Consider the following 10,000-nt stretch of genomic DNA (forward strand, 5'->3'; position numbering starts at 1 on the left):
AAATAGCTTTAGCAGAAGAAGAAACCAAAAGGACCCAAATGATGCTGGAAATTGAAAAAACAAAAACCGGTCATGAAAGAAAACATAATAATAGTGATGAATTTTTCGTGAAACTTCCACGCATGCCAACATACGATGAACGCTCAGACTGTCTAGAATCCTTCTTACACCGATTCGAAGTTCAGGCTAAAGGTTATCGTTGGCCAGAAAGCAAATGGGCCACAGCCTTGATTAACTGCTTATCTGGAGAACCGCTAAAAGTTTTCTATACCTTAACAACTGAAGATGCAGATGACTATGGAAAAATTAAAGACGCTCTACTAAAAAGATTTAGATTAACGGAAGATGGTTACCAGGAAAGGTTTCACACTGCAAAACCGGAAAGTGGAGAAGACTTTAATACATTCGTGAACCGAATTACTCAATTTCTAAATCGGCGGCTTGAGTTGGCAAACGTAAAACAAGACGACTTTGCAGGCCTTTACTATCTCACGCTGAAGAATCGAATCTATCAAGCTTGCAACCCAGATTTAGTCGCATTCTTTAAAGAGAGAAAGCCAGAAAACTTGGACAAATTAAAAATCTACGCAGAAAACTTTAACAGCGCACATCCATTGACACCCCTTAGCAGAACATTGAAGGAACCATACTACGCTGCCGCTGCTCAGAGTCCAGGTACACCTAAAGTTCAGTACTCAAATAGAACGAGCCGATCAATCACTCGGAACACGCAAGTGAAACAGGATGACCATAGTAACAAACCATGGAACAAACAGTTCAATAGAGACCATAGCCGACCCTATCAAAACAAAACAAGAAATAGCACTGACAATAATACTGAGTATAAGAAAACCAACAAACCTATAATTAAATGTCAATATTGTGGAATGAAAGGCCACACAGCAGACAAATGTTACAAAATCGTGGGATATCCAAAAGAAACTGCAAATGCATCACTCCAAACAAGTGTAAATAATCAGACACGAGTAATGTCAGGAGAAAATATAAATGTGTATTGCGTGAAAGGTATGTCACTTTTAACACAAACTCACAAATCAGGATCGCTATTTTTTTGTGAAGGCAAAGCTAATGGAACTGATTGCAAAATATGGAGAGACACAGGATGCAGTACAGTAGGAATAAACGCATCTTTGATCAATGACGAAGACAAAACTGGAAAAACGGTACAATGCATCACATTCAGTGGCACAGTCGAAACCTTTGAAACAGCTAATGTGTACATAGAAACCCCATACTATACAGGAATAGTGGAATGCTGTATACTTCCCAACCCCGTCGCTGATGTTATTGTTGGCAATATAAAAGGTCTTAAAGACAACCCAACAGATGTAAAAGAATGGTCATTAACCCAAGAAACAGCTTGTCTAGCAGAAACAAGAAATATGACTAAGACAACAGAGAAGCCAATGACTATTTCTCTAGAACCACAACAATTTGACAGGAACACGTTCATTGAAGAACAGAAAAAGGACCCGACTTTAACATCATATTTCAATATCGCAAACAAAGGGACGAAATCAAAAGTTGAATACACCATTGAAAAAGATATTCTGTTCAGGTTACATAGGAAAAGAAACAAAATAGCTAAACAACTGGTCACGCCGAGTATTTACAGAAACAAAATCCTTGGAATAGCGCACGATTCAATAACTTCTGGACATCTTGGGAGCTCTTCCACATTGAAGAGAATATCCGAGAATTTCACATGGCCTGGAATTACTAAAGACGTCCGAGAATATGTGAAATCGTGTGACACATGCCAAAGAAGAGTCGCAAAAGGCAGAATACCGAGATTGCCATTAGAGACAACCCCAGTTATTGAAAAAGTTTTTCAAAAAGTTGCAATTGACATTATAGGCCCTTTAACAAAATCAGATAGAAACCATACACACATACTAACACTAGTCGATTACGCAACCAGGTGGCCAGAAGCGATAGCATTGAAATCAACTACATCGGATCACATCGCTGAAGCATTGATGACAATTTTTACTAGAATAGGCATACCAAATGAGATACTGTCGGACAATGGACCCCAATTTACATCACATATGATGCATGAAACCATGAAACTCATGGGAATCCAACACTCATTCACAACTCCCTACCACCCCCAAGCAAATGGTCTTTGTGAAAGATTTAATGGCACTCTAAAGAATATGTTAAGAAAAGTGTCAGCAGAAAAACCAGATGATTGGGACAGATACTTACCAGCAATCCTATTTGCATATAGAGAAATACCCCAAGAATCTACAGGCTACTCCCCATTTGAGTTGATGTATGGACGATCACCTCGCGGCCCGATCAATATAGTAGCCGACATTTGTAAAGGAATGAGGAGGACAATAACGAAATTATGTTTGCTTACGAATATGTAAGAAACCTGAAAGACAGAATAGAGGACACGTGTAAGCTAGCACAGGAATCCGTCACTAAAAAAGCAGAGAAATACAAGGAATACTCCGATAGAAAAAGCAAGTCAAGAAAATTTGAGATTGGTGACAAAGTACTAATACTCTTACCCGATGACTCGAGTAAACTTTTAGCTACATGGAAAGGACCATTCAAAATAACAGCAGTAAAATCTAATGTTAATTACGAGATTAAAATTAACAACACAACAAAGACATTCCATGCAAACATGCTAAAAAAATATTTCGATAGAGGCAGATTATCACAACCAATATTTAACCATGTTGAAGCTGCAAATGTAGGATTAATCATCGAAACTCACAGCGATGATGTCGAACTACAACACACCCCACAACACGGTAACTCTAAAAATAGTACAATTAATGACGTCACAATCAATCCTCAACTAAACGAATGTCAGAAACGAGAAATCAGGTCATTATTAGAAAAGTACCAGTCATTCTTTACAGACGCACCCGGACATACAACATTAGTGGAACACGACATAAAGTTAACCACATCTACCCCTATCAACGTGAAAAACTATCCTATTCCATTTCACGCACGAGAACAAGTTGAAAAGGAAGTTAAGGATATGCTAGATACAGGAATAGTTAGATATTCTTCAAACCCATACTCATCACCAATAGTAGTAGTGAAAAAGAAAGACGGATCGATAAGGCTATGTATCGACTTTCGCAAATTAAATGAAGCAACAGTGTTTGATGCAGAACCAATACCAAATCAAGAGAATTTATTTGCTGCCTTATCTCAAGCAAAATACATGACAAAATGTGATCTTTCTAGAGGTTACTGGCAGATTCCACTGAAAGAATCATGTAAGAAATACACAGCATTTCAATCACCATTAGGATTGTTAGAATTTAACTATATGCCATTTGGATTATCGACAGCCGCATCGACATTCCAAAGAATGATGCGTATGTTATTAAAAGACATCCCGTCTACACTCTCATACTTCGACGACGCATGTATTTTCTCAAACTCATGGACTGATCACATGACAACCTTAGAATTAGTGCTTGAAGCATTAAAACGTAATTCTTTAACAACAAAACCGTCAAAAACAAGCATTGCATTTTACAAAATTGATTTTCTCGGTCATACCGTTGGTCATGGGACACAGACACCCGAGACAGAAAAACAAACAAAAATCGCACAATTGCAACCACCTAAGACAAAAAAAGAAGTACGCAAAGTACTTGGGCTCCTAAATTTTTACAGGAAATACATTTACAACTTCGCGCACATCGCGACAACCGCTAACAAATCTGACAAAGAATGGGTCACCGAACAAAATTGTTTGGACAGAAGCGTGTCAGAATAGCTTTAACCAATTAAAGGCATTACTCTGTTCAGAACCAATTCTTAAATTACCCGACATGTCAAAAGAATTTGTTGTAAAACTGACGCGTCTGATAAGGGCATCGCAGGAACATGAGGGAACTCTAATGCCTTGCTTATATGCAAGCAGAAAATTATTGGACAGAGAATCACGATACTCTGTAATAGAGCGTGAAGGACTGGCCATCGTCTTTGCTTTAAAGACATTCAGCAGATATCTACTGCTAAAAGAGTTTGTGGTCGAAACGGACCATAAACCACTCACGTACATAAGAAATAACAAAATGAATAATAGTAGAGTACTAAGGTGGAGTCTATTTTTGCAAAATTACACTTTCAGTATCTCTCACATACCAGGCTGTGAAAATATTCACGCCGACCTACTTTCTCGATTAGTGTAAACACGAGAGAAGGGTATAAATTAACCTCCCATGCATACTGTTAGTTACCTCGAAAATTATGCCAAATCAGAACGCACAATTTCGATAATTTTATTTGTAAACATGATGACCCAACTTAATGTAGCATTGAGTATTGTTTGGATATATATACCATACCCATTCATGATTTGGGAAATCTTCTCTTTATCTATTATTGTTATGAATTTTCACTCATTTATGATTAATAATTGAAATGTCAATATTCCATTTACATTTTCATTCATTTCATTCAGTAAATTACCTTCATATCATCGACTTAAATCATGCTTCATTGCCATCACTATTGTTTATCACAATGATTTGTAATCACATTGCCATCATGTTGTTCATCACAATGATTTGTAATCACAATCTTTCATTGTTATTGTCACCCATTCATATACCTACGTTAATATAAACATTTCCATGTCTAGTTAATAAATAATTTAATTGTAGCACAAATCATAACAATGGATTAATGCTAGAGTATCATGATAGTAAATTTACTTCCGTTTGTAAAATCTATCTTTCCCATAATGGTTAAAGAGTATATTTTAAACGTGGGTGGGGGGTGTCACAGTAAAGGTTGTTCACAATTATCTTATTAAATTTTATTTTATTAAGAACTGAATTCATCTCACTCCAGTTATATTTCGGTAGGCTTAGATAAACTTTACCTTCTAATATTAGATCGTCTTTCCTTTTATAGCCTTCCCTCGAATTAATTTCTAATTAGTGAATACTTTTCGTTCTACATTCTGTCACGTAGCCACTTATTATAAAAGCTGATAGGTCTAACATTTGACACTCACTTCTCTTCACAATCTATGCCGGACGGCCAGTCGCTCTATTCCTTCTATATACTGTAAGATTTTTATCTTTTGGGACTTTGTAGATATTATATCTACACCATTAAGACGCCGGAGCTTTTAACTTTGATTGTATAAACTTCAAGGATCAAACCCGAGCCCGCTGTCAAAGGATTACATATTAAACCATTACCAATTGCCTGGAAGTGGAATTTTACGAGTCCGATCCTGTTATCAGAGGAATAGATCATCCAAGCCCATCAACTGCCTGGAAACGTAAACTTACAAACCTGACATATTATCATAAGTTACGTAAAATATTCATATCTCTATTTGTAACTGCCACGATCACTGTTTATCTCTTTTAATTAAATTTCATCATTATTTTTATTTCATTGTAAACAAATCGTTAATTGTTTTTCATTTATAGTAACTAGTAAATTCTGGGGCCTCATTCTACATATATCTTTATGCATAGTCGAGTAGCTCTTTACTCACTTGAGACCATGACAATCATCATTATTATTATTATTATTATTATTATTATTATATATTATTATTATTATTATTATTATTATTATTATTATTATTATTATTATTATTATTATCATTATCATTATCATTATTATTATTATTATTATTATTATTATTATTATTATTATTATTATTATTATTATTATATTATTATTATTATTATTATTATTAGTACAATAATTACCTTAGTCACGTGAAAAAAGACAACAGTATTTACTTGTTTTAAATTATAAAATCAACACCTTCCTTTCCCTATTTGAATATTTGCAAGATATGATCAATTAACGAAGACTCTGGGACCAATAAAATCTTTCGGGAAGTTTCTTATTCTTATAAATTAATACTAAGGCTACATGACAATTAATAAACAGTTTTGGCCTCGAAATATTCATTGTTCAGCACGTATGTTTGTTACCAAAGCTTTCATATTGATTTTTGTTTCATAATATAATGGTTTTATAATTCCACCAAAAAATTAGTTATCTTAAAAAGTTTTTAATATAGAACCATATCCACTGAAAGTGAACATAGAGGCCCCAAGTTATTCGCAACACTGAACATTAACATATGAGACGAAACACAATACTTTTAATGCGCTATTGCAATTTTTTTTTCAACAGAGGATGCTGTTACCGACTTAGATACTCATTTTACACCTAAGTGCAGGGAGATAATGTGAGTTAAGAACCTTTTCCAAGGACTCTACTTTACGCCGTACTCAGGAGAACTCAAGACAGGAAACTTATGGGTCAAGGACGAGTGTTATACCACAAGAATACAAAGCCCCCCCCCCCCCCCCCCAAAAAAAAAAAAAAGGAAGACGAAAGAAAACAGTCATTTGCTGGCACTGGTAAAAAAAAACACCCCAAAACAGCAGGGACTTCGAGATGACTTGAAACAAAGGCTGATGTCATGTTAATAGGGTTATTTGTAATCATGTGAATTTTGGTGGCGCAATGTTGAGTTCTTGAAAAAATATCTTCACTCACATTTTCTCACCATACTGAGATGTAAAAAGGAGAATGCATTATAGGGCATAACAGGCAGCCCGTCTCGTCCTCCTAGTTCAGAGTTGTCGTTGGTTTAAATCCTCTCCTAACCACCTACAGCAAAATCGTCACATTTGTTACGACACAATATACATTTTTCTTATACAGATTTATTTTGTACGTCACCAACTTTGAAGAATGGTCTTTGTTTAATTTATAAGAACAAAAAGTTTGATTGTAGAGAAATTGTTTGAGTCTATAAAATCAATTTTTCTGCTAGATAAGTCTGCCATTCTGGAAATATACTGAAAATTATCGGTAAGGAGAGGGTTAAGACAAGCTTGTAAAACTATTGAATTAAAGCTTGTGTTTATAACCCAAACACGTACTTTAATCTTGGAATGTCTACAACGTTACTGCCAAGACTTAATTTGATACCAAACACGGCAACATTTGGTTTATTTCACGAGACGACCTTATCAGTGACATTGGCCTTTTGGATATTTAGATTGCTAATAATTTGTCAACTATTCGGTCAATTAATAAAAATAGATGTATTTTTGCACTTGATTCGACTAAACCGTTCATTCTGTATAATATAAAATTATTTTTTGGGGATTTAAAAAAATGACCTTTTCGTGACCTTTGTGACGTAATTTCTCTAAATTACTCAATATGCTCAAGGTAGTACTTTTCATATATTTAGTCTAGAGATGTTTAAATTTGATTAAATGCCCACAAAAAAAGTTGCGGACGCCTTTGGGGGGCGGGGGGGGGGGGGGGGGTTCATGGTTTGGCAACCAGACTAGTGGCTCAATATTTTTACAAGTGAATTTTGATACTATGAGTGACTGAAAACAATTTTTGTGAAGAAATAGTTTTGACAATAACATTTGATAGAAAAGCATTCGCCTTACCTTGTCCTACACGAATTCCGAACAGCCCATCAACATTGACAGAGGCAAAATCATCTCCAAAGAATAACAACATTTTATCCAAAGAAGACAGCGTCCTTTCGAGAAGATCACCAATCTCTCTGCTGTTTACAGCAGAGGCACCAACATTGATGAATGCTCCCCAAAAGAAAAAGACAATTACCAACCTCGAATAAAATGAAATAATGTGATCGAGATACATTCTTTCACAGGAAAGCAAATTGAATTCTTTATCTATTTGTAGTGTCTTCTTCTTGTCACAATTTGCCTGGAAAAAAATGAAATTAGAAACATTAAATCAATACGGAGATTTTTTTTTGGGTAATAGTGAGATGAATCCAAGACATTTCAGCCTATGAACCCCTGGCATTTTATTATTCTGAAACAAAACAAAAACATTTTTTTAAAAAACGCTCTAAGAAGAAAAAGCCAAAATTTTAGCCAATTGCCCTTAAAATTATTGAGGCGACTTTAAGAGAACAAATTTGGCCAATCGTATCTAAAAGGAAATAATATGCCGAGGTCTACGTGCACATATTAGCAGGTCTGATAACCAAACGCACTTTTGGGCTTAATTTAACAATGTCATAATGGATATTTTGCCTTGTTTTGAGAGTAGTTCCATTAAAACAGTGGGCCCATAACAATTTGGGTTATCAGACCTGCAAATAAGTACACGATGGCAGAGGTTAAATGACACTTACAAGTTAATTTAAAGTTCAACTTATAAAATTTGGATTAAAATGAATATCCTAATTGAGGACATTAAGTTCTGTCCTTTAAACATCAATAAACTTCAACTTCCTTCCTGACTCCCGTCATATTTATTTTCAGTCTTCTTTTCTCCGTCTGGTTCCTTCCAACAAAATACCAAAAGGAAGAGATGAGTCACATATAATATATGTTCGATTTCAAAACGAGTTAAAACCTCATGAGCACAATGCGAGACAGGGGCAACTGAGCTGTTCTTGCCATTTGGAAGTCGTATGCGGTTGCTGATGGAAGATAACACTAGGTCGAGTAAGTCCAGTTAGATTATAAAAATCACATCTTACCCACCGTAAGTTCATAGGACACGTGTCACGCGTTGAGGAATAAATCAAATAATGAATATTAAGCTCAGTTGCGCAAGATCTGATGGTTAGCCTGATAATACAATGACACCGGGCAGATTGACTGCAATGGCATGGGCACCTGAGGGAAAGAGAAAAAGAGGCATGTCGAAAACCAGCTGGAGACGTTCAGTTCAGTAGGAGAGGAATGTTGTTCGATAATTAACATGGGGTCAGAAAGGAACCAAAGTCATAAAGAGATAGGGGTAGAGACTGTAAAATATAGAAGCCCTATGTGGTACCTGGCACCACATGTAGCAAGTAACAATGAGTCTCCCTAAGGTCATGAAAGCTCAGAGTTTGAGCTCAAGATTTTTCCTGACTTCTTGTCCATTCAATTTGTCATTTAGTAGCTGAGGTTAATATATCTGGCGGAAAGTACTTTGCGACAGTCTATCACTATCATCTTATCGAGGAATAAACTAGTTATATGGCCCTTAAAGCTTTTGAAGTGAGTTTCCAAGAAATTCCCGGATAGGCCTACTTACTATTCGTAAATGAAACTTTATTGGCAAATAATATTATTTTGTGTGGTGTTGATATCTGGCAATCATTATTGAGTTTGATCTGTGACCGGGTACGTGGAAATTAACGTTTTCCCTGGTCATGGCACCGAAGTGCTATTCTATTAATAAAGCAAACGATGTGGTACGTTTAAAAAATGTCTTTGATGATAAGCTGAGACATATTTTCCTAATGTTCTAGAATGTATTGAAAACCCATTAACTGGCAACCGCAAAGGTGACTGTGTGTCAATTTTATTATTTTTCCGTGTGCTCGAGTCATTGGTCACATTGAAAAATGTGCCCAAATGAACTACCTGATAAAAAGTGTTCCCAGCTTTTGAAATATCCAATATCACAATTGGTCATTTTGTTCAGCTTGACTCATGGGTATGTTACAACTTTCATAAACAAAGCTGGGTGCGCATATCTATTAAGAAATATCCAACCATTGAGCAGCAAAAAAAAAAAATCACGTGATCGTTGACTCGGTTGGACGAGAACCTGAATATAAATCGCTCCCATTGCGTAACTGCATCATAACACAGATTATTACATTATATTGATCATACCAGCAACAGTTATCAATTAGGCAAAATGTCTGACATTTGGGTCAACCAATTAACATAACAGCATGAATTATTCTGGAACATTAAATAATGAACATTGTGCTCAGTGGCGCAAGATCCGATGGATAGCCTGATAATACAATAATAACACCAGGCAGATTGTCAATGAAAACTATCACTCCCTTTATTAGTATTTGGCCGTACGCCGACAAAACACATTTTCATTTAGACCGTTAAATGTTGACTCTACGAAAATGCAATACAGAAGCTACTTTTAAGACAAATATTAAGACCTATTTTATTACAAAATATTTGAGAGATTAAAACCAGCT

General features: G+C 35.6%; 1 protein-coding gene across 6 annotated transcripts in view; it reads right to left on the reverse strand.

Moving 5' to 3' along the window:
- LOC144968691 (UPF0764 protein C16orf89 homolog) overlaps window positions 1–10,000 on the reverse strand; it is a 73,239-nt gene that overhangs the window by 41,303 nt on the left and 21,936 nt on the right. For 3 of the 6 annotated variants that reach the window (XM_078907271.1, XM_078907275.1, XM_078907276.1), the window contains one exon: window positions 7,467–7,752. In XM_078907271.1, coding sequence (XP_078763397.1) covers window positions 7,467–7,752 — 286 coding nt within the window. Of the gene's footprint in view, window positions 1–7,466; window positions 7,753–8,539; window positions 8,679–10,000 lie in introns of those variants that run through there. The other 3 variants (XM_078907272.1, XM_078907273.1, XM_078907274.1) reach the window with 2 other exon arrangements.

The sequence above is a fragment of the Berghia stephanieae genome, chromosome 3 (genome assembly GCF_034508935.2).
Source record: "Berghia stephanieae isolate SIO BIC M18660-M18661 chromosome 3, UCSD_Bste_1.3, whole genome shotgun sequence".
Lineage (NCBI taxonomy): Eukaryota > Metazoa > Mollusca > Gastropoda > Nudibranchia > Aeolidiidae > Berghia > Berghia stephanieae.